The sequence below is a fragment of the Dromaius novaehollandiae genome, chromosome 3, assembly GCF_036370855.1.
Source record: "Dromaius novaehollandiae isolate bDroNov1 chromosome 3, bDroNov1.hap1, whole genome shotgun sequence".
In the NCBI taxonomy this organism is placed as follows: Eukaryota; Metazoa; Chordata; class Aves; order Casuariiformes; family Dromaiidae; genus Dromaius; species Dromaius novaehollandiae.
Genome location: NC_088100.1, coordinates 64,503,134 through 64,528,463, shown reverse-complemented (window position 1 = coordinate 64,528,463; position 25,330 = coordinate 64,503,134). Strand labels below are relative to the sequence as shown.

Here is a 25,330-nt window from a genome sequence, read left to right as displayed (position 1 = left end):
GCAGCGGGGCACGGCGGGGCCTCGCCTGGTCCCGCCTCCCTCCGCGGCTCCCTGCGGGAGCACCTCCAACCCCGCGCAGCGCAGCGCGGCGCTGCCCGCCCGGCTCCTCCCCTCCCCTGCCGCCAGCGCCTTGCTCCCTTCCCACCTGCGAGGCGGTAGCGGCGGCGGCAGGCAGGCGCTCGGAAGCCCCGGCGGAGGCGGCCGGGGCCGGGGGAGCAGTGGCGTCGCCAGGCCGGGAGATGCGCGGCCCCCATGCGCGGCCCCGGGCCCTGGCGGGGGGCAGGGGCACCCTGGCTGCTGGTGCTGCCGCTGCTGCTCCCGCCGCCCCCCGCAGCGCTGGCAGGTAGGTGGCGGCGCGCTTCCCGACCCCCCCCCGCCGCCCTCCCTCTGGCGGTGCCTCCAGCCCCTGGCGGGCTGCCTCGGCCCCCCTGTGCCGCTTTCCAGGGTGTGTGCGGCGAGGCAGGGCGGCCGGGTTTCGCGAGGAGCCGCCCTGCTTCCTCCCCACGTCTCTTTGGTCCTGCAGGGTCTCTGGCAGGCATAGGGCCGCCTCGCTCGCGCTGAGGTTAGTGTTAAAAGAGCAGCTTGGGCGTGAGGGCACATAGCACGAAGGGGAAATTTCAGCCTCCAGAGGCCTTATCCTGCCGTGCAGCACCGGGCTGAGGGCACGGGAGCTTTTGCACCCAGACTGTCAGATGAGCCTCCCCAAGCTCAGCCTACAAGTCCGGGGTACGTGGGTGAGCCAGCGTCTGAGGGCCGCAAGCCCTCGGAGCCAGAGCTTTGATATGGCCCTTTTACCCCAGACACCCAGACTCGGGTCTGAACAGCGGTAGCTGGAAATAGAGGTGGAAATAAGGAGCGGTAGTCTCAGCTGCTTTGTGCCTTTCATGTCAAACATTAATGCCATTTTTATGTTTATAGTCAGTTTAACTTTCATGTTTCTGACTTGCAGTACTTAAATGGAAGAGCAGCATCGGTTATTTTTGTAATATTGTTTCATCTGTTCCTTTCCCCCCCTGCCTCTGGTTATACTGGATTTAAGTTTCATAAAGGTGTATGTTTTCGAAATGTTAATTTACTGTCAGCTGTAAATTGAGAATATACTCTTGAGATGTTTCTTGTTATGTATATTTGAGTAGTTCCACAGGTATCTTTGTTATTTGTATCTTCCCGCGTGTTTGATGGTCGTCATCCCCAAGAGTTCTACCTGAATGGTCATGGGATGGGTTCAAAAAAGGATAAGTGAAACAGACTGGGCATCTCTTCTACACTTTAAATACTTGTAATTAGCCCACTAAAGAATTTGTCCATTTTTCAGTCCCTTCCTATGTGCCATCTTACAAATAGGCCCTTCAGTTACAGACATCTGCAAGGTATGGACAGGATGAATTTTTGGTGGTCAGCTCTGGTTTGCCAATTTCTTGAGTAGCTCGGATTCCCTTCACCTATCCGTCAACCAGAATGTTCCCCCAGTGAGAGCCACGCATTCGAGGACAAGAAAACAAAGAGCAGAAAAGGTGGCAGCCAGCATGGGTTGTTTGAGTGGTTCTAATAGAAAACTCTCAGGCATGAGCAGTGATTTTTACCAAGTGGGAATGGGTTCATAGGTCTTAACTATTGAATGTATGTGCATGATAGATCCTGTGCTGTTATGAGAAGCATCACAAAGGATTCATTTTTTATATCCCTGAATAAAATAGAGCAAGGTATTCTTGAGGTTAGGAGATCTGAGAAACCTCGTCTGTCTTCATGCTCCTGTTCTCTGCTGCAGTTGTTGCCTCGAAAACTAAATGGGAGCAGACTCCGTCCTTACAGACTCAAATCCACAACAAAACTCTTTCCAGGTCCTGTGAGAGTAGTAACGAGTGTTCTTTTTATCCTGAATGCTCTTGAGTAGCACTGTCTAAGGACTGTGTTTCAGTTAGTTCATTTCACAAACTATTCCATTACACATCAGTGATTTTAACTGGCTTTTGGAGGTGTTGTGCACTCTGAGTGCTCTATTCTGCAATGCAGACTTTGCTTTAGGCAAATGATTGCATCTTTTTTGTGTTATTTGAGTCCATTAATTGTCAACACAAGTGTTACAGGAAATTTTAGTTTGTATAACTGGCATCCAGATGCTTTTTATGTTTTTTTAAATTCATTACTACTGATTTTGCTTCTGTGGTCCTAAAAAGGTTTAGAAAAATGTCAGGAGAGTCATGTTGCTTTTGGCTAATGGTTCTTCAAGGGAGAAGAGAAGCTGCTAGCACATTCTTGGCTTTAAACTAGACATAACTTCAGGTTTTTGTTGACTTCCATTCCGGTCAGCAATACCAGAATGGAAGAGAGACATGTATTTCACTGAAGGCTTGGAGCCTCCACTTTCACCTATGGTCTTTCAGCATGAGACAATAAAAGCTGATTTAGTTAGCCCTATTGACAGTTTATCAATAAAGGAGAAACTTCTATGAGGTGCAGAGCTGTCATAGTAGTGCTTCGCCTTTCTTCTCAGAAGTGGGGTTACACATAATATTAGTCTCTTTTGAGTACTTTCTACTAACAGAACAGACCTGGGTTGGCAATCATGAGCAAATGCAGTCCTGAAAATCCTGCAGTTGTCCTGAGGGCTTGATGGGGTGATGGAACAGGAACAGATTTTATAGGGGAATACAGATTATATGTTGGGAAGCAATTTTACAGCAGGACTTCACAGATGTAGTTTAGGATCAGTACTGTTCCTGTCCCTTTGGAATCTGTTATTTAGTTCCTTTCTAAACAGTGTGCCAGCAGCATTTAAATATTAACTTAAGAGTTGGACCTTTTCGAAACGCCGAACAAAACACCTTTCATTTTCACTGTGGTGTCTGTAGAGGGTACCGTCCTATACTTACTGGATTATGTTTGCTCTTCCAGAGATCCATGAAAACATTCTGTTCTAAGGTACTGCTATCTAATGATCTGTGCCTACTTAATAAGCTAATCTGAGTGTTATCTGATTTTGTATGGGACAAAAATTTCACTTGCTATTGCACTTCAGTGGTATTTTTTTAAATTTGTGTTTCATTCACTGTTAAAATTCTATACTCTGGAACAAATGAAAAAGTAATGGAAAAGCAAATGGAAGAAAAAAAGGAAAATTCATTGCTGAATCAGCAGGATCAAGAAATGTAGCATGTTTCTCTACCACATGAGACAATTCAGCAATTTTCATGAGCAACTCATAAAGATAGAATGTTATTCTATTAATAAATTTATCCAACTCCAAGTGTATCAATATATTTGGTGTCGGTTTAGTATTTTAGTTCAGATCAGACGTGATTTTTGAAGAAAATCTCATGATCATTTCACTTACTGTGCTTTTGTCCATATTGCAAAGTGGTCCTGGAACTTGATTTCTTTTGGATGAAGCTAACCTGAAAGATGTGCTTTATGAGCATACCCAATGCAAACGGAGTTAGTCCAAAGTAAAAATGAACAAAAACCTGATATATGAATAGGATAGAAAAGATTTTCTCTGTATCAACTTTTTAACGTGAGAGATCTGCTCCTATTGGGTTGCATTACTCACTAATGCAGACACAGGCTTAAATACCACTGGAGCTGGTACACTGATGCACCAACTATGTTTCTAAAGATAGGCTCTTGTAAGCTTCCCCCCTTTCAAGTTTTTCAATAGTTGTGTAAGTTGTTTGGTCTGCATTAACACACCTAATTTAATTTCTTAGTCTTTCAACTTATGCTTTATCAGATTTTTACTCATAAATAGATAAATAAATAGATCTATGCTCTGAGAAGCAGCTGCAGCCCTCCCTTAAGCAAATTTTGATATGTTTTCTTTCACAGTTGCTAGAGCACTGAAAGATACAAAACATCTGTTTTTATCAAGAAGTTATTCTGGGAAATAAAGAATAAAAGGATGGGTCACAGTATGGACATTGCAATCAAGCCACTGAGCTTGAGTTGAGGTATCAAATTTATGTCCAGACCTTATATCTTACCATGTGTTAAATCCATCCAGAAGGCAGGCAGTATTCCAGTACTAATAATACATCTCCTATCTTCTGTACGTATCCATAGGCTTCTTGAGGTCAGTATTTGCAAAGTATTTTAAGACAACTTTACCCCACTTTGCATTCTTCCCTATTTTCCTTCTCCCTAGAATTAGTCTGCAACATTACTACAGAAAATAGTAGATTTGACTGCTATGGACTTGAGTTGGTTTCAAGTCACTGTACATGCTGTGCCTGAATTTGAGAGGAGCAAAGAGACTGCTGTTTGCAAGCAGTTTAATTCACTCCCTCTGAGAATTGGAACAGCAAAAAGAATTTGCTTGGCAGCTTTTCATACAAAGTCTGAACAAGAGCTGCCCCATCCCAATCTTCAGTTCCAGTCACTTTTATTCCTGTGTGACACAATACAGAATACATGATCTTTGGGCACTAGATCATAATTATCGAAGGACAGAAGTAAAACGCTTGGCTCAAAGTTTGAGTGCTGAGATGTTTAGGTATTGACACAAGGTAATTTAAGGTACGTTTTGGATCTGAAAGAATGTTGATCTGTTGTATAGGTACAGCCAATAAGTATTAGCTAAAACATTAAATAACATGCTGAAGTGTCAGACAAATTATTACATACATAAGGCATGCAGTATGCATGTAATAAATAGGCTACTAGTCCTGTGGATATACCCTGTGATGTCTGTGCCCCATGAAGTTTATAGATTGTACTTAAAGTGATGGCTGTAGATTACCCCAAAGAAGTAAGGACTCACAGAATACTGTCTTCATTGATGAGCTAAATGATTCGAAGAAGTATGTTCACCCAGCAGTAATGATGAGAAATGCAGTGGGGAAAATATCATAAAATATAATGATTTTCGAGCCGTCAAAAAATTTTATACCTTTGTGTATGTAGTGTTTTGTATCACTGAGTATATGTCTATATATGTCTACCCCTGTACAGTGGGGTTGAACTACATTTGCTGGGGTGATAATCTGTATGTTTACCAGAGCGGGCATTATACTTCAGTGGTAAGAGTGGAAGTGTGAGAGAAGGCTGAGCTTGTTTTTTTGTTCCATAATGTGATATTTTCTGGGTTTATGCAGTGTGAAGGAAAAAATAAATGTAATGCAGAAAACAAATATAAAGGTCATAAGGAAGACTACAGTATATAAAGAAGTCTTATCTTCCTGTAGTCAAAATGCTCACTCTTCTCATCTCTAAATTACTTTCTCATGTCAGGCTGTTTCAGATAATGCTGTGATTTATGCTCTAGTGGTTGGCTTTGCTTATGATTTCCTCAACTTAACAGACAAACTATTATTGCCTATTAGGAATGTAAGTGGTTAAAATAGGTAATTCTATAGAGAAACTTCTGAATGCTACTGGAACTTTGTGCTTAAAGCCTAAAACCAAGATTTGTTTTGCAGTTTCATATGCTAACATTCAGGTTTACCATTCTGATAACTTTACCCTTCCTTCATTGTTGTTTTCTAGTGGCCTTTATGTTCTTAATTCCAAGACAAACAAGTGGTTAGTATTACTCAAGTCGTGTGTGTGTGTGTGTGTGTGTGGTTCCAGCGTATGTTTGTATTTATAGTTGTGGCTTGTTTCTACTGATTGATTTCTCTCCAAGAATTGGTGTTTATTATCTACAACTACAGAATTAATAGCTGAGAGATAAAAATCATCTTTTATGAGCCAATCCAGAACTCCCATATTTTAAGAAGCTTAGGTTGTTGAAGCCTGAATTTTAGAAGCCAGGCCCATCTCTCGACAAAAATGAGATTTTGTTAGAGAACTATGTTTAAATGATCTGTTACAGATCTGTTAGTGTTAATTTATACTTAGTGTGCCAGTAACTTACAAGGGTTCTATCCACTGCACATCCTGTCTTGGAATAAGTGTAGTAAACCAGATAAACAAGGTATAGGACAGAAGGTATAGGATGGCTTCCATATGAAGAGGTTAAATCAGTTATAGCACTTTCTCATGGGAAATAGATGACTGAAGAGGAATGTATTCAAACATTCTTTTCCTGTCTGCCTGGCTACTACAAGAGTATGTTAAGCTGAGTTAAAGGACCAGAGAAAGGCAGTAGTCCCTTCTTCCTTTCTTTATTCCCCAGCATCCTGAGGTAAATCTCATGTAATAACTGAGTTATTTTTCAGCGTTCGGTTTTCCACTTTCTTTTTTGTGAAGAGAATATGAATGTGACCAAAGGGAATTAGAGTAGAAGAATGTTGCTTCAGGTGAAAGGACCTTATATGCTGTTACCAAGATTAATGTATTTGAGCTTAATTACACCCCATGCATAAAAACATAAACTTAAGTGGTTGTTACAGCTCTTAGATGATTATTTCCTATTAGTTTCTCAAAAGGTTCCTAGAGCTGGAGAGGGCAGTGAAGCTAGTACTTATTATTTATTACCTATGGTTTGCACAAGACCTCTGCTCTTGGCTTTCCTTGTCTTTTCTGAAGGTGCGTCGATATCTTGTTCTTCGGGTGTACCATAGTCAAAATAGTAAAGGTACAGGAAGTGGCTTACAAACACTAGAAACTGGCTGTGCTCTGAGATGGCTGAGGCATGTGTAATTGCTGATGGTGTTTTTTCACATTGTAAGAAGATAGCAAACAGATACAAAGGTAGAGCTGTTCAGCTTTCCAAATCTAAGTCAGCTTGCAGTAGCTCCAACATGACTGATAGCTAACTTCTAAATTTAAACATCAGTAGAGTGGATGATCAGGCTTCTACAGAGGTCATCAAAATGTGTATACCATTTCCTTTAACTTCAGAAACAAAACACTGTCCCTTAGATCCAGCTATGTATGTTACCTCCTTTAATAGCATTTCCAAGGCAGTCCATAGTAACTTATATCTAAAAGAAGTAGATGACTATGCTAAATAACTTGCTCTGTACAGAAAAAAACCCTTCAAATCTATAGGCTGGGTGAATGTGTCTAAAAGTCATGACTGGTGGTTTTAACAAAAAAAATACTTGTTAAGTACAGGAAAGAGACTAAAAATAATACTGTACCTATTATTAGATACTGACTAGTTCACATCTGAAATTACTGTGGGAGCGTTCTGAATAGTCATACGGTGCCTCAAAGCACACCAGACCATACCTCACAGGAGACTAACAGAAATGTACAGATACTTCATCAAACCTTCACTGCTTGTGAGCTCACTACAAGCAGTTGCCCAGCGTGAGGCTTGAGCATCCCTTTGCTTGGGCCTTCTCAATTCTCCTAACACAGATCCCTCCTGCCGTTCCAGCAGCCACTTCCTAATCAACCGATCTGGATGAGCTGAACACGGAGGGCAGCGGAGGGCTGTCATTTGGGGCTGCCTTGTGCTTATGTCCTAGATTCTCAACAAACACGGATAAATGTGGGGCACAAGGAGGAAAAAACAGTTCTCTGAGTACTTCAAGTAGCGCAGAAATCCTCAGCAGGCTGCCTGAAGTCTGGTAGAGTGTTCCCAGCACATCTCTGACACTGTGCAAAGAGCAAACTCAGAATGGTGCTGGGCATCCTACAAGGTGAATTCAAATCCAGCGCTCTTCTGGAGAGCTTGTTCCAACACTTTCCAGCCTCGCAGGTTGGAAATGGAGCTGGTGGAGCAGGGGAAGAGAGCTTTTCTCTCAGAGGAGATTTCCCAAAGAGTAAGAGGAGGAGGTGACCTGTGGGCCACGTCTGTGGTTTGGCATGAGGCACACTCTCAGGCAGGTAATTGGAAGTGCTCACGCAGCTATGTAATCCCTCCAAGGCATGCCTGGCTCTGTGCTGCACTATCTGGTACTACGCTGGTAAAGCTGGGGAGTGTTTGTAGATACCTATGAGACACTGAGAGTACCCTCCCTGTCTGGGTCAGAGGGATGGAGTTGCGACCTCTTGGAATATCCTCTTGCTGTTGGCAAGCATTGGTTGGAGATGGGAAATAGACCATTTATTATCTTTCAGACTTGGGTGGCACTATGACCCTATCAGCCCTATTGCCTGCGGGAGATGAGGTGTTGCAAGCCTGCAAGATGTATTAGTCCTACCTCCCAAGTCTCTGATCTAGAAAAATGTGTTCAATTTGCATCTTTTGAGGATTGGCTTCCCTCAGAAATGAAGGCAAGGCCTCATCTTTCATTTACGTCATACTCAATCTCATGCCTAGGGGAAAATGTGGACTGACAAGAGGACATTCACTTAAGCAATTAATTTGGATTTCAAGAAAAACAAAATCTCTTGTCTAGACATGCCATTAGTAGGTCAGGGAGCAAGAAGCAACACCCTTTAGGTAATAAATACAATGTTATCAGTTCTAATTGCCTAATAGATATTAGCCAGCGCTAAATGAGGAAAGCCAAAGCTAATATTTGCTGAGTTTATGTGTAAAATATATATATATATTTAATTTGTGGTTTAGGAATTGGTCCAAAACAGAATTGTGTCAGAATTCAGGTGAGAGCTGTCACAGAGGATCTGTTTTTATGCTCTTTCATTTCAAAAATAAAGTTTATTTAACCCTTGAGTATTTGAAAAACAAATTTAACATGTCAGAAGTATTCTAATTAAGCTTTAATTTTCATGGTTGTTGGGGTGTGGTTTTTGCATGGTGGTTTGTGATAGCCCTGTGCTTCTGGATGATCTAAGTAACAAAGTGATGATGCTAGACATAGGGAGAAAAGAAAATACTCAAATTCTGGACAGTTGGGCTATTTTTAATAATTTATATAACTTCAAATATCTGTTTTGGAGAAGCAGCTGTTATGTCATGGAATTATGTCAGCAATAGGCCTTTTAAATTTTTTTTTGTCAAAACATGGCTTTGTATTTCCAAACTTACAATATATCAAGTTAAATTATTTTTTATTTGTAAAAAATACCCCTGATACATTATCACTCAGAATCTCGAAGAGGTTGCAAGTAATTTTAGACCACACATCTTGCACTTCACTCAAGTTGTTTCAGGCCAATATTGATGATGTAATTACTCAAAATTGACAGATATCGTAACTACAATAGCTTTCTCCTACTGGAGCACATCAAGGAAGTGTTTTTGCAGTGGGGTATGGGCAGGTAGAAGCAGCTTTACTCTTGCACTTGCAAACCTTCAAAGCAGTGGGAAGAAAACTCTATTTCATTTCTGTCTTACAAGCTGGCAAAATGGAGTAGTCTTCAGCTGCCACAGCTCTCTCCAGCTGTCTTTCAGCAAGCCTTCCATGGACTAGGAAGACTTTCTCCTCTTTTCTGAGTAATGAAGTGAGTCTTTACCCACTCCAGCCTCCGAAATGTTTTTTGACCAATGTTCTCTGCAGGGCTGTTTATATAAGTAAGGGTGTGATTTGGATAAATTAACATGAGACTTCAGAGGAGAGTGTGTTAGGGCAAGCTTACATGAGACTTCAGAGGAGAGTGTGTTAGGGCAAGCTTACACCTTCAGTCCACCTTCTACATCTCTCCCATACATTGTCACAGGTTTGCAAGGATGTATTCCCACCATTCTTATTCCTTCCCCAAATGACCTCTTATTCACCTGCTTCCAGTGGCAACCATGCTTATTTTCATCAAAAATGGAACCAACATGTCCAAGTCTTTTTATTCCCTCACGCTTCCCACCTCTTCCCTTATGACTTCTGCTTTTCTGTCTGCTCCACCTCCCCATTTTCATTTAGTCTTATGACTGTTTCTGTACCTCTATTTTTCTCCCATTTCCCATGTGCCCCTAATGAAAAGACTGATGGGAGTGACTGGCTTCACTTCTAGGAGGGCAAGAGTTTGCTCTGTGGTTATGTGTCAGGCACTGTTATGACTAAAACAGGAAATCACCTCTGTACTCCTCCCTGCATTCCCACCAGCACTGCTAAAGTAAAAGGGTTTCACTAGCCCAACTTAATACACTGCCATCCTAAGGCTGTAGCAACACGCCAGGACAAAAGGCAGCTAAGTTGTAATGAGTCTTATTTGCCTTTCTCCTAGTTATCCAGTCTGTTGAATCCCAGAAAAGAGTTTAAGAAATCAGTGCAGAGAAAGACTTTCAAGCCCACTCTGTAAAAAAAAGTTAACTCATTTGTTTAAACTGTTGCTAAGATGACTAATACCAGGTAATGACATTTGTTAACGTGTATTCCTGGCTTTGCAGGGTTTCCCTTCCTCTCTGTAAGTTGTGTTCTCCATTTTTGGCTCAGTTCCGCTGTTTACCATTTCATGTGCTCCCTCACATTCCTGCATGGCCACTGTCAGCTTGCTGAAGACTGTACATACGCCAGAAAAGACAGCCCCAACCATCTGCTAGTGAATGCTACTAAGTATTAAGCTAAATGGACATTTGGTCTGACCCAGCATTACCATTCTTATTTTATGCTTAGGTGTGGGTTTGCAATTTTTCATTGCAAACCACATAATCATTTTAGGAGATGAACTAGAGTAAGGCAGGAGAGTAAGAATTCCTTAAAGAAAAAAAAGCAGTGGCGTAGAACAAACAAGCAAGATTTTACAAGAATTTGGTGAAAGTCACCCAAAACTGAACAAGAAGACTACAGAAATGGAATGAGTTGCAGAATAACCAAAAGTGAATGTTTTAGTACTGTATTTTTGAAAGCTAGCTCCTAAATTGCTTGATATTTCAGTGGTGGTTCTAAGCTCCCAGTGAAGAAAGGAGAATCAGAAACTCAGCATTTTGAAAGTCTGCTTTTTTACTTAAGTGTGTGAACTTGGTTTACATCAGTGGCCATGAATTAACAGCTGTAGATGGTGAAGTGCAGGGACTGCTTGCCTTGTTGCCTACCTCAAAGGAGCCAAGTCCATTAGAGGTGTTCCCAACAGCTATGTTAGTATAAGAAAATGCAACAGTGATTGACGTAGAAGTCTTTTCTGTAGTTGTCACTGCAGGTAAAGGAGTACCTCATTTAACTTTTGAGACAACTGGGAGGGGAGGAATGGGCGTCCTTGGTTTTTACTGCTGTAACTATTGGGAAAAGCTGTGTTGAAACAAGACTCCGCTTTCTGTCTTACCACATCACTTGCTGATAGACTCACTTATAGTTGTCCAGAGAAACATTGGAAATTTCTATGTTGTTTTATTTTATTAGATAGTTTGGTGGGACTGCAATCCCATTTGTACCCTTTTAGCCATGCCATAATACATAAAATAGATGATCATTTTGCTTGAAAGCAGTAAGGTCAACAGCACTACTTACAGGGAATGGCTTTCTGTGGCAATAGTTAAGCTTTCAATATGTCTCTGTCTTCTCCCCACACTGGAACATTAGCCAGTGTACAGAAAAATATCTACATTTTTGTGTCACATATTTATTTATTTTTATGCTTTGTAGTGCTAGGTTATCAAATTCAAGTGAAAAGTGGAGGTGGCTTTCTTCTGGCTTACCTGAGAACAAAAATATAATCTCTCATTGGACTGGGTTAATGATTCAATTGATAGTGAGAGTGCTCAGGTAGTTGCAGGCTGTATTTGTTCTGCAGCATTGACATGAAACACTAGCTATTTGTCACAGCCTTAGGCAGCTGTGCCTCCTAGCTAGACATAAAAAGTAGGTACATTGAGCAGATAGTTATATCATGGAGATTATATGCATTTGTATTTTTATATATGTGTGTGGATGTATGCATGTGTGCAGATAGATATCGCTGTAATCAAAACTGTTTTGAGAAGGACTGACTAGAGCGAAGCACATATATGGCACTGAGCTCTATGCAATTAAAACTGACCATGTTTTTAAACCAAACTGGCTCTTTCATAAAGAGTGGATGAGGCACCTGCAAAGCAGTCTTTTACCCATGTGAATAATCTTATTGACGTCAGTGGGCTTTTTTTGCTCTCGTGTTAAGGTGTTTTTAGGCTAAGTCGTATCTATTTTGTAAAGCCTTGCAATTGCTTATTCTAAGATCAGGGCTTGGCTGTTCATTGCGATGATCAAGTTTACAAACATGTATCATTACTTTCTTTCCAGTTCAGGTGTGCAAAGTCATGGAGATGTAAAGAACAATATTGCTTAAGGTTTGATTTACGGCGCTTCAAAAGACAGTAATAAGGGCTCCAGATTTCTCCATGCAAGAAATAAATTAAGGAAGTGACTTCATTATACTGGAAAGTGATGACAGCCACTGCAGACAGTGCCTATGAGACGCACTGAACCTAGCAAAGCCAAGTGTATGACTGACTTCTGCTCTCATGTAGGCCAGTGTAAACTGAAGATACTCTGTGACATCCACGACATTAATCCTGGTTAATGGAGGAAAATAAAATCAGGATAAGGTTGGATATATTGTGTTTAAAGACAAGATACTGACATAAGCAAGCAAATGCACATACTTTCACTAATTGGTGACCTTGGAACATACATGCTACGTGTAAGCTTTATTTTCTGTGCATGTGTCCAGATGCTGTTGAGCATTATATACATATGAAGGAGTTTATGCTTAACTCTTCTTAGAAACAGTGAATTGTGGTAGTTTTATTCCTGTTTTACAGATGAATAATTGAAGAATAAAAGAATTATATGGTTTGTTCTAAGGGCAAACAGAAATCTTTACTAAAGGGGCAAGACCAAAAAAGAGAAACCAAATCTCTGCTTTTAAAGTTAATGGAAAGTTAACAGTCTCAGTCCCTCTGTCTTCCAAGTCACACTGAACTCAGGGCAGATAGGAGCAAACTTAGTGTTGTAATGCTTTAGATCTTGAAAAGATACAGTTCTGTGGGTTTTGTTTGCTGAGATTGGCTCATCTGCTGTAGTCAATGTTTCTGTTTTGAAACTCCATTTACCACATCAGAAACCACACTGGGAGGGGGGGAAATTAGAAAAAAAATCAGCAAGAATACCTTTATGTGCTACTAGTTTAAAAAATATTAAAATATAATAAATACATAACTCCTTCTACTTTAAGGAAGCTTACAAATGTGCTCAAGAAATATAAATGTGTTTATGCAGGGATGGACAAACATCAAAAGGTACAGGCAAACAAAAACCACTGTAAAAACCAGTGAAATAATTTCCCTTGTCTGTGATGAGTTGGCTGCTTCCATCCAGTTCAGTTCAGTGACTGTGTATTAGCTTGATAGGCAGTACAGGTTTTAAAAACTGTTTTTAAGATAAAGGTCTGAAAAGTGAGCTGTTAGGGATGTTTTTAGCTCTCCTTTACCTGACTAAGCAATGCCCCGTCAAATGTATTACTCCATAGTGCAAAGCCAGATTTATCAATATTAGTCTAACAATTTCTACTGGGGGAGGGGAAGGGGGGGCAAAAGTGGCCTTAAGAGGCCAGCCAATCCATCTCCTTATCCCTAGCAGAATCGACTAAGTTAGTATCATTCCTGACAAATGTTTCTCTAATCTGCCCTTCAAAACCTCCATCAGCTCTCTCAGATAATTTATTCTCACATGTCACTCCCCTTCCCGTAAGCCATGTTTTCTAATGCTGCTGTTCTTCCTGAAACTGAAGTCCATTCCCTTTTCCTTATTCATGGAAGACAGATTATTCTTGTCATATAAAGACTTACTACGTTTCCTCCCCACCCCCTTCAGGACAAGGTGCATCTCTGATAACTTCAGCTGCCTAAGAAGCAGACATCAAGGCTAATTGGCTTGACTGTGATTTCTACTGGAAGGAAAGAGACACGTTCAGTTTGTTCCATCCTAACTAGGGAGATGAATCAGCCTGTGGGAGTGGTTATCTTCCTCTGATGTTTGTGACTAGTGTAAACTAGATGCTTCATTCACAGGGAACCCAGGTTACTGGAGACAAATCTCCTGCTCATCTGCTGCTGTATGAGGGTTGGGATTTTTTTAATCTTTCCTCCAAAGGTTTTTGGACCTTTCAGTATATACTGTATTCTGCTCTGGACTCTGTTGTATTCTTAACTCCTCCCTTGTCAGGCTTTTTAGTTTTTCCTCATTGTTTTCTGATGAGAAGCCTTTCATGGCTTTGACTCCCAGCAATCTGAGAGAATGCCTACATTGTATTTCCTCTTATTTGGGCATTGCAACAGAAAGTTCCTTTGCATCTCAGTCCCTCCCTCTCTTTCTACACTGGTTGCCCAGTTGCCTTTTTAAGGGCTTGGACAGGATTGTGGTGACTTCCAATTTTTGTATCTCTCATTGCTGATCATTGGTTATACAGGTGATGAGTATCCTGTAGCCTCAGACACTTCAGTGCAAGGATACAGTACAGTGCCAAGAGTGAAATTTGATGGATGGATTTTTTGCAGTCCATGTTTTGGTTTGCTCTTCTTAGTACATTAGTGTTTTAGGAACTTCTCTGTTTTACTGAACATGTCTTGCCAGTTTTTGGCTGTTTTGTTAGCTCTCTCAGGCAGCTTCATCTTTACATTTCAATTAGTTTCATTTAAAGCAGAGGAGTTGTAGGCGATGTTTATTTGGATGGAAAATAAAACCTTCTATTTTCTAGTCTTACTCTATATCTCACTTGGAGGCAAGTGCTAGAGCAAAGGAGACTGAAAGCTTTCCTGGAGATCATTTCCTGCTGCTTTCATGTGCTCTGGCATCCTGAAACATTTTAATTTAATAACTGAGCCCATAGTTTGAGCCCCTGCAAGGTGACAGTTACTGGACCTTCCTGTGTCCAGGCATTTAAGGAAACAGGACTTGTTACATATTCTCTGGAAATAAGTAAGCTTGCTTATAGGGACTATACCTGATTTGAATTGTTTTCCAAATAGAAAAAAATCTGAAAATCACTGAATACTAGCTAAGTGCTAGAAATACAGCTCTCTATACACTTAATGATATGAAGTTACAGATACAAACATATACCAGAGTTTTTGAACATTAATATATAGCTAGCGGCTTGAAAACCCCACAGTTTCCACGAGCCAGTTTAAAGTAGTTAGTCTCCACAGAATTGCAAGGAGATTGTTTTAACAAGTGTACTGAAGAGAGTGTTCAATAAAAGCTTTTACTGTATGGTTCAAAGACAGCTAGAAGTCAGCAAGCTAATCAGGACAGTAGTGTCCTCTATTTACAGAAGCAATTATACATTACATATACAGGAGAATGAACACTTTAGTATTAGTGAAATACGCTATTAAAAATCTTAAGGACTGCTTAAGGAAGTAGCAAAGATCAAGGACGATTCATTCAGATCAGTTCCCACTGTTCATTGTAATAGTTTTTATTTCCCTCTTCCTGTTTCTTTTTGTTATCTTAAAGAAGAACTAGAATTGCATCCCTGGAGGAAGAGCTTAAAGGGTTTTGAAAAGTCCTGAAAGACCACAGATTCACTTTTTCTCTTCCTCATTAGGCTCTCTCTCATGGCTGTTCACAAGAAGGTCTTTCACCACAGCGGCTGTTTCGGGATTGATTCTTGGGGCTGCTGATCGCTGCCAGCTCCCATCTGCACTGTCTTCATGGCAGGAGGTGCTTGGTATTTAGTAGAGAACTTGGCGTTTGGGATTCTGTCTCTGGGCCCAAGGGCCTCCGTTTTGTTTTGCAAGCTGTTTAGTCACATGAGCATCCCCCATTCAATTCATAATATTAAATGTGTGTATTAGTAACACATGGAACTGGGTTCTTAGACCCCAGACCTGTTTGCTTATTTATTTCAAAGGCTGGTGCAATGAACAGTAATTCCGATGAGTGACCTAAGAGTACGTATTCAATTTTGCCTTTCTGGAGAATAAATGTGGATGATAAATGATTTTAGGGTTATTGTCATCATCTAGTCAGATCTTCCAATGTGAAATTTTTCTTCTGGTTATAGAGCTGTGCTTGAACTAGACTCCACATGTCTTTTTAAAAATACGTGATTGGATTCATTGAATGCCCAGTGATGGACACTCAAATACAACAAGAATTCTAAGGAACCATCAAGGATATTGCACACTTTCGAGTCTTAAATTGTGCTGATACCTAGTTACCCTCAAAATTTTTAAAATGTTTGTCTTATTTTTAGACTGAACTTAACTAGTTTTAGCTTCCACTCCCTGGATAATTCCATGCCAGTGTCTGTCATATAGAAAAGCCATTTTTGCTAGAGACAGAACACTCATCTACAGAGACCTTGGGACTGAACTAGTTAGGGATGTTGTTTTGAACTAACTGAATTTCTGTGGCCAACAACATTGTGCTTTTTGCAGAGGGGAAGGCAGCATTTAGCATTTTATTGCATGCTTAAAAATAAATATGTTTTTTTCCTTAGTTGGAAGCATATGTATTTGCTGATTCTTAGTGTATCTTGTTCTTTTCTTATATTCTTTCCCAGGAGAATTGTATTGTTCTTTGCCCAACCCTAGGAATGTCCATTTTGAATCCATAAACATGAAGAATGTCCTGCACTGGTCAGCACCAGAAGGCACAGGAGATGGAGTACTCTACAAGGTGAAGTATTCAGTGTAAGTTGGCTTGTTGGTTTTATCCCTCACTCATTTTTATTTTAGATTTTTAAAATAAAAAAGTCTTATGCAAGATAGAGCTGGTAAAAGTACAGGAAGGAAAACTAAAATTGGGTTAGAAGATTTAAGCAATATGTTTTTAACTTCTGGTACTGCTTACTTCAGACCCAACTAAAAATGTGGAGGAGACTTCTTTATGAAAGGAACATGGGATGCAACATGAAAGCTTTCAGACACATTCCTGAGAAATGAGACAAAGGAGTGAAGAAGGATTGTGCTGTGGATTGGCATTTCAGTTGCCTTATATATACATTTAAATGAATCTGGGGATGTAGTATTTAATGGAATATTAACAGCACCTAGTGTTTCACCAGTCTTTTCTAACAGACTCAACAACCGCAAATCTCTTCTGATCCCACAGATTCCTCCAGTTTGGGAGTAAATCCACTGAAGTTATTAAGTATTGTAGAAATCAAAGTCAAGTGATCAGAATCAGGCCTTTACATTTTAAATGGTTGCACCTAATGGTTGGTAGGATATCAGGGAATTTGAGTTAGGACCAGAATCCATTTTTTTTTATCCATACTGAGAGAGCACTTGGTAGTTCTGAAGGACAGTACATGGAGTTTAGCTTATAGAAAGGTGTAGTACTGTTGTTATTGAGGATATAATGCCCTCAGTCTTATGCTCTGCTATACACCCTTTCCTCAGTCTAGTAATTTTTTTATGACACTAAAGCCAATTTGAATCTCCAGAAGTTTTCTGTAACTTGTACTGGTTATGAAAAAATGCAAGGAGTTGCCTCTACAGCCAGAGATTGCACTCTCTTTTGCCTTGATCCCTGCCTCCTTACTGACAGAGGAGTGACATAATCCACCTTCCTAAAAAACGGGAAATTGTTCAATAACAATAGAATGAAGAATAATTGGACAGAAGGTAAAATACTCAGAGAAAGTTTGCTACACTGCCTCTGCAGGGTCAGCTGATCACAAGATTCTGTAGTCATAGTTACAGCCATCTTTTGCATTTTTATATTCATATGACTACTTGCCTAGAAGAGCAAGGCCTGGAGCTAGGTGGAAAGTGCTGATGAGTGATATTATCCCGGAAAAACATAGAAGCTGCCTTGTAATTAGCAGCCAAATGGGAATTCTTTTCAGTACAATGCGAATTTGAGGAACAGGAGCTTCTGAGCAAAACCAGGCAGGAATTTTCCAACAAAACCTTGATTTCTTCTAGTAGAATATAAGAATTCATCAGTAGTGAAGCACTGTAGGTAGCATATGTATGCCTCTGCTTCAGCACAAAGGATTTTGAAGTTTATTGTATCCCAGATAGCATCTTTGTTTTGAACAAAGACAGAAGTAATAGACAGCTTAAAAGTCAGAGAGAAGTGGTCTCCTATACAGGTATTTTGGAGACCCCTGAGCATCTGTCTTCACACGCCAAGCAGAGCCACTGGCCATTTTGACTAGTCAGCTCTTGATAGAACTCTTTGACTTGATATAAATAGTCACCTGAAACAAAATGATAGCCGTTAGACCCGACTCTCTTCTCCTGTGTGTAGAGTTTAAACTAAAGATGTGGAGACTGAGTGGAGATCTCTGGTCTGTGCAGGCAAAACAGGACTTACATTAGTGCCCTATTGCCCTATCTCCTGGAGAGGGCTTATTCTGATTTTTTTTTTTAATTGAAAACTTGGGAAAATCTTGTGTTTTATCTCAGCTGGAGTTGGGAATTCCTTGAAATTGCAAATTTCTGCAGAGCAGGCAAACTATTTTCTCAGCTCTAGTATCAATTTCTGTGTGTATATTATCAGATAACTAATATATCATGCCAGTGGTTTTTGTACAGCTCCTTTCTCTTTTTCGATATAGATACGGTGTTGGCAAATGGATTAAAAAATTGGAATGCAGTAATATCAGTAGAACATGGTGTGACCTCTCCAATGAAACGTCTGACTATGAAGAACAGTACTATGCGAGTGTTAAAGCCTTCCTACATGGAATGTGCTCTGACTGGATGGAGACTACACGATTCAACCCTCTCACAGAGAGTAAGAAAAGCTAATCACAAAGCCAAATGTTTATAGTCTTGATTAATACTATGTGCCTAGCATGCATATGTCTTCATAGCGTATGATATTTTAACTTTAGTGAGAGGTTAGATTTTTTTGCTGTTGCTTGAGGTTTATGCTGTTGGTAGCAGTAGTTGAAATAATCTTACTAGAATTTGAATATGTATGTTAAATTCATATATTTTAAGCTGTCTTATGTATACTGAATACTGTTTTATGCCTTGATTAGACCTTCACTCAAGAAGAAGAAAATAGCTGTGGCACATCCATTTGATAAAGTACTCTAATTTTAAAAAGGCCATATTAAACCAAGCAGTAATCATACTCTATAGCACAATATCTCTCAGCTATGCCAGATAATCCAGGAACACACTGGTAATTTAGCTTATTATAGCAAACTGTGTTGCAAGGTTGTATATTCTGCTAAGTCATAGGAATTCTTAAGCAAAATTCCAAGTCAGTGTTCGCATTCTCAATTAAAAGGTTTTCTTAGTTACCTGGAAAATAATTTTCTGCTAATATAAATGAATTGTTCAATGTCCTACTTAGACTCTCAAAAATACTACAAAAAAGTAATATCAACCACTTTAAGAAACTTCATAGTCAAATCAGTGTGCCTCTGCTGCATAAAATGGCTTTATGTAAATGCTTATTTTTCCAGCTAAAATTGATCCACCCATGGTAAGCATATCTTCTACGGAGAAATCTATTTCAATCATTCTGACTGCTCCTGCGAAATGGAAGAGAAGTCCTGAGGGAGAATCCATCTCTCTGGCTCAGGTATATCCTGGCCTGCAATACAATGTGTCCGTCCTCAACAAAAAAACAAAGAAACGGGTAAGCTTTGAAAAGGCTGTAGAGCTGTACCTATTAAATGTGTGCTCTGCACTTATTGGAATGTGCTTTGTCTGTAATAGAAATAATTGAAATAAGATTCATAGGATGATAGGAACTGTAGGATCATTCAGGTTGGAAGGGAGACCTCAGGCAGTTTCTACTCCAGCCTCCTGCTCAAAGCAGGGTCAGCTCTCATCTCAGACCAGCTCGCTCAGGGCTTTATCCAGTCAGGTCTTCAAAACCTCCAAGGATGGAGGCTGCCCAGCCTGCTCCACTGCTTAACTGTCATCATGGGGAAAAAGTGTTTCCTTACATTCAGTCTGAACTTCCTGTTTCAGTCTTTGCCCCTCATTTCTCATCCTCCTGCCATTGAGCATTGTGAAGAGCCTGGCTCCGTGTTTTTGATGACCTCCCTGTAGGTCCTAGGGGGCTACTGTGAGGTCCCCCCCACAGCCATTTCTTCTCCAGTCTGAACAAGCCCCAGTCCTTCAGCTTCTTCTCACTGGGCAAGTGCTCTAGCCCCTGGCCATCTTGGTGGCCCTCCTCTAAACCCTCTCCAGTTTGTCCATGTCCTTCTTTACTGGGGGGCGCAAAACTGGATGCACTACTCTAGATGTGATCTAATGAGTGCCGAGTAAAGCCGGTTGATCCCTTATCTGCTGGCTCTTGTAAATATGGCCCAGGATGCTGTTTGCTGCCAGGGCATACTGCTGGCTTATGTGCACTGTGGTACCTGCCCCCTGGTCCTCTTCAGCAGAGCTGCTCCCCAGCCGGTCAGTCTGGTCTCAGTACTTACAGGACATCACTGCAAACTGCATCCTTAACTACCACACCTGAATGTCTTCATTCATCCATCTCTTCAAATTTATATTCCATATCAAGGAGTAGTTTCCAACATAAACACTGGAGATGAGGAAGAATTCAGTGATCAGATGCAAGAACGTTCTTCTGTTCCTGTCCTCTAGACACAATCTCTGAATTGACAAGAAACAGGATCTTTAAACCAAAAAGGTCCCCTTCTGTCAAAGGGGATATTTAAATATCCCCTGATATTTAAATGCCAAGATTAGCAATTAGAAGTGTACAAAGTGTTTTAGAGGTGTTTTTTTTTTTAATAAAGATGTTTGACATAGAGCAATTACTTTGGACTCAAAGGTCCATATAGCTATACCCATTATCCTAAGGCTCCTGTCTTTACCAGTGCCTTTCACTGGTCTAGGCTTCAGCAGGGGGCTAAAGTAATGCTTTATCTTTATTATATCAGCATGAGTATGTGGGCTAGTGATGGCCTATGGTTGTCCTTCATAGAAAGCATGAAATTGTTTAGTAGTGGTAGCAGAATGATTGAATGGAAGATAAAATATTCAAAGAGGATGTGACCGAATAAATAACGAGTTTTGATTGCATTCAGAAAAAAAGATGCAGTTGGCAGTTCTTGCAGCATCATTACACTTTCCAGAAAAATTTTGTGTTTGTGATACATTTTGTGTATAAAAATTCTTTATCTTTCTGTGAAGTGAGGAGTTAAAGGGAAGAATCTTTCTTATGTCTTCTAGTGGTGGTTCTCTGTCAGCAACGACACCTTGGTTGTGCCTTGGTTAGAATCTGGAACAGCTTATTGTGTCAGCGCACAGATACATGTCACCACGCCACTTTTAAACAGTGGGTTTTCCAAAGAATATTGCATTGCTACTTTGAAAGGTATGTGTAGGCTGGCAAATTATAGAAATAAGATCCAAATGTGAAAAAGTCATGGTGACTGAAGTTGAAAGTTCCTAATGTGTCCATTCTGAGACTGAAAAGCTAATACTGTTTCCTCCCCTCTCTGCATTTGGACTGATGAAAAAATATCCTTCACTTGAAAAAATATCTTCTAGTTAGTAGACCCTAGCTATGACAGTACCTCTGAAGAAAAAGATCTGGGTTCTTTAAGTCTTAGTGAATGGAGAATATTTCTTTTCCCCAGCATGAGGTTTGGGAGTGGCAGAGCTGGGTCATTTGGACTGGGGAGAAGTTAGGAAGTTAGGAGTCTGAGAGAGGGAGTTAAGAGAGTTGTTACTTCTTTTTAGAATTATAGCAATAAAAAATTATCCTCTAGCTCAAATGTCAGCATTTTAATTACCTGCAAATTCCTTGTTTATCTAAAACATTTGCATCCCATAGCTAAAAAGCAATGTGATTAATGCATATATTACTATGTGAATATATTAAAAAGTTACTACATTAATGGGTAAATAAATTAAAACTTTTTTTTTAACAGATAAAACAGCAGATCAGACTATAACAATCCTATTTGGATATGTTCTGCCTATCATTCTGGTTGTCCTTTTTATTTCAATGGCATGCTATTGTGTGCACAGGTATATTCATGTCAGCAAACAGAAACATCCAACAAACCTGGTAAGTATTCTGTGTTGCTGATGATGTTGCCAACCTTGGCACTCACAGTAGAGCTGTGTGTTCTCTGGGGCTCTGAGTCAGCTGGGAGGAAACCATAGGTAGCACAAAGGTTGAACATTGTGCACAAATAAAAGATAAAAATTGTAATTGCCGCTCAGATCAAGAAATGAGCATCACATGAGAGATGTTAAATACAAGAAAAACAGGGGAGTAACTCAACTGTAACTCACTTAGCAACTGTGTCTAATAGGAATACAGCCTGTATTCCTAAAGAGATGATCAGAGCTGGTGAGGATCAGAACAGAACTGTTCCCATGGGAAGAGTCATTGCTGTAAGCAAGGTCTGAGGTGCACTGAAGCAAGTTCCATGAGGAAGTCAGCACTCTAAATTTACCTAGGAAAAAGCACAGGAGAGATTCAATGAACACAAATTATTAATGGTTGAATTTAGAAACAAAAAGGAAGATAATTAATTGCAGAATTAATGCAGAAGCACCAGACCAAATCAGATACTGATATTTCCTTGGGCTATTACTAGGTATTACCAGATTTGCCCATTTAATTATCTTTGCGAAGGTTCTAGCATATGTGCATCATGCAGATTATTTAATTTGGATTTTGAGAATACTTTGAAATACTGCACACTGTTTCCTAGACCCAAAAATGTACCAGAAAACACATTCTGTTATTTAGACAGTCCAAAGACAATTTCTATATAAAAATGTTCATAAGTCTTCTTAGAACTGTTCTGTAAAGTTCATTAAGTTTATCTTCTAGAAAGATAAATGGAGTCTAAGAAATGTTGTTTCCAGCCCATTAGCCCAGCAGAACTTTCTCACAGTTATCTCTAAACAAGTTGCTCAAACACAAACATGTAATTACAATGATGAATGAACACTGATGTTAATCTAGTCTGCATGACAGTGTGGGATGGGAGATGTAAGGGAGTTGCTTTTAACATGCTGCTCTATCTGAAAGAAATCCACAGAAGAGCAGAGGTGTTAGGAGAAATCTTCATTAAGGACTGAATGCTTCATGGAGGGTATAGAAGCAAGGAGTAAAGCAGCTACTGTTGCACTGTGTTCAGACCTGTACTGAGACATTTTCTGCACCTGACAAGGAGGCAGCTTTATACTGGGGCACAGCAGATGGTAGAGGGAGAAGGCACGGTCTCCCTTTGAGAGCTAGCAGGGCAGAGGTCTTTATAGTCAGAGAAGATAAAAGGCTGCTTAGTGAGAGACTCCCACTCAACAGCAGAATAAATTCCAACTCCAAGAGTCTTTTCTCTTATAAATGTATTATCAATATGTTTTTTTATTATGTCCATTGAGCTTTCTTCATGACCACCTTAAAAGCTTCAATTTTATTTCTCAACTGCTGGATTTGGGTAACAAATTAATATAAATCTGATATTTCAGTGATGGTCACTTTTTCCCAACCTGCAAACTATTCCACATAACAAGCCCCTGTGGCCAAGGGCAAGTGGAATAAGCAAGTTGTTTTGGTCCAGCATTTCTGACCTGGGAGGGCTTTCAGGCTACTTGGTATATAGATTTGTGGTCTTAGTATTCCATTCAAGCTTGAAAATATTTAAATGCAGCTTCTGGTTGTTGTTTGTGTATTGCATTTTATTTTAGTAACTGCTCGTACAATATTTATTTCTGTCAGGAAATATTATTCATTTCAGAGAGATTCCTATTGTTTAACTAGGTAATTTATCCTAGAGTCACAAATGCAGCCTGTGACAGAATCTGCAATGCAGGCTCCATACACTGCATTTCAACCTTAATGTATAGCTTCCTCTTTGAAAGGAAACCTATTGTTATTTAATCCTGTGTGAGCTATACCTTAACATGGTAGCTGATTCTGTGCTTGTGGGATGTGGTTTCGACTGCACTTCCTCTTCACTGGTTAAATAGAATGGAATAGATGCTGTAATCTGTGACCCAAGGACAACTCTGATGTTTTCTCTGAAGTCACTTGAGTTTGTGCTGGTGGAAACATATGCAGAATTTGACAAAAATGTTCTAACTATTATTTTGACATCGGGAAGGTGAGAAAAGGGAAATTAGAGCTGGTCATAATATGTTTTTGCTTATGATAGAATAAAAAAAGTGGAGCACATAGACATTCCTGGAGGTATATATGAGGAAATTCCTTTTCCCCTAAATTGAAATATTGGCTCTTAAAAAGGTATAATCCAGCCTTTTATTTTAGAAATAGGTAACAGTATAAGAAGCAGCAAGATGGTATTTGTATTATGCTTTGTTCAAATCAAAATATTTTTGCTTTCCAGGTATGGCACTATACTGATAAATGCAAGGAAAGGGTTTTTATACCTTGTGAAAAAATAGTGATCAACCTTATCACTATTAATGTGGATGAGCACAAGCCATCTCAGGAATCCATTCATCTGTCAGAAGGGAAAAGTCCTCATTATTACACTGTTTACAGTGGCTCTGAAGGGAAGGATTTGCCTCCAAAGGAAGTGCTGGAAACAAAACAGTTGTTCGATATTTCACATGAAGTGGATATTTTCTCAAAAGGGGACCAAACTAGCAACTGGTCGTCTTATGGCCAGGCTGGAACTAAGAATACTTTGAGCCAAAAAAATGAAGGGAATATAGAGTATGAACTTGATGTAAGGGCTGAAGACTTCAGTCCTGATCAGAAGCTAATGGGACTCTGTTTGAAAGAGAAGTCTTCTGCCCCTAGGGAACTGCTAGGTGAGCCACACCTCGTGGTGGGCTTGGATAATATTAAAGTATGGCAGCCATATTGCCCTCAACTGGAGATGAGGGCAGCCGATCCTTGTTTGGGACAGAAACTAGAGGAACTTAATTTGAAGATGGTTCCTGCAGCAGGTAAATTGCCGGGTGAGGCATGTATCAATTTGGTGGACTTGGATACTGAAAAATCTGGGCAGACATCCTATCCTCCACTGGAAGCAATAGCACAAAGCCTTCAGGATCCAGCTGCATCAAAGGATCCAGAGAAGGAGAATGAACAGACCATATTAGTAGATTGGGATCCTCACACTGGAAGACTATACATTCCTACTTTGTCCAGTGTTGAAAATGAGGCATGTGAAGCCGTATTTCAGTGTCATGACCCTGACAAAGAGGGAATTTTGTCAAGACTGTATGAGAAACAGGTATCTGATGAAGCATCAGAGGACCAAGAAATGTATCTTCTGCAATTCAAGGAACAATGGGAACTGCATGTAAAAATGGAAGACTGAACGGTAATTTTCTAAAATGTTATAAAACGCAAAATCTTGCACTGTCAGAGAATGATGGGCTCAGTGGAGCAAATGCATCTTAATGTACTGAAATTTTTAGAACTGTGACACTGACAAGAACAGTCAAGAACAGGAACATGCACAGTCCTGATGTTACCTTACAACATTCTCTCAATTGTCAGTTGAACAACTTATTCAAGATACATTATTTATAACAATTTCTAGGCATTTTATAATTGATTTCAACTCCCATCAAAAACCTCCCAGGTAAAATACAATGGTTATGAAATTATCTTTTTTAAAAAAGAACTATTTTTACAGAAAACAGTCTGTTAGGATTTTCATGGTGTAATTCTTATCAAAACAAACTACTTGTGCTTGAAAACAGTTATTTTTAGCAAATAAAAAAATAAAAGCATTTTCTCTCTGA

General features: G+C 39.9%; 1 protein-coding gene across 2 annotated transcripts; it reads left to right on the top strand.

The window, feature by feature from the left end:
• Window positions 1–25,330, top strand: IL20RA (interleukin 20 receptor subunit alpha). 2 transcript variants are annotated; one of them, XM_026121366.2, is made up of 7 exons: window positions 1–343; window positions 16,216–16,345; window positions 18,223–18,401; window positions 19,084–19,259; window positions 20,816–20,960; window positions 21,520–21,659; window positions 23,956–25,330. In XM_026121366.2, exons 1-7 carry the CDS (start codon window positions 253–255, stop codon window positions 24,898–24,900), a joined length of 1,806 nt encoding a protein of 601 aa, XP_025977151.1. In that variant the 5' UTR covers window positions 1–252; the 3' UTR covers window positions 24,901–25,330. The 2 variants fall into 2 exon arrangements, with proteins under 2 accessions (XP_025977151.1, XP_025977159.1); XM_026121374.2 differs by having other exon boundaries at window positions 2–343; window positions 16,216–16,331.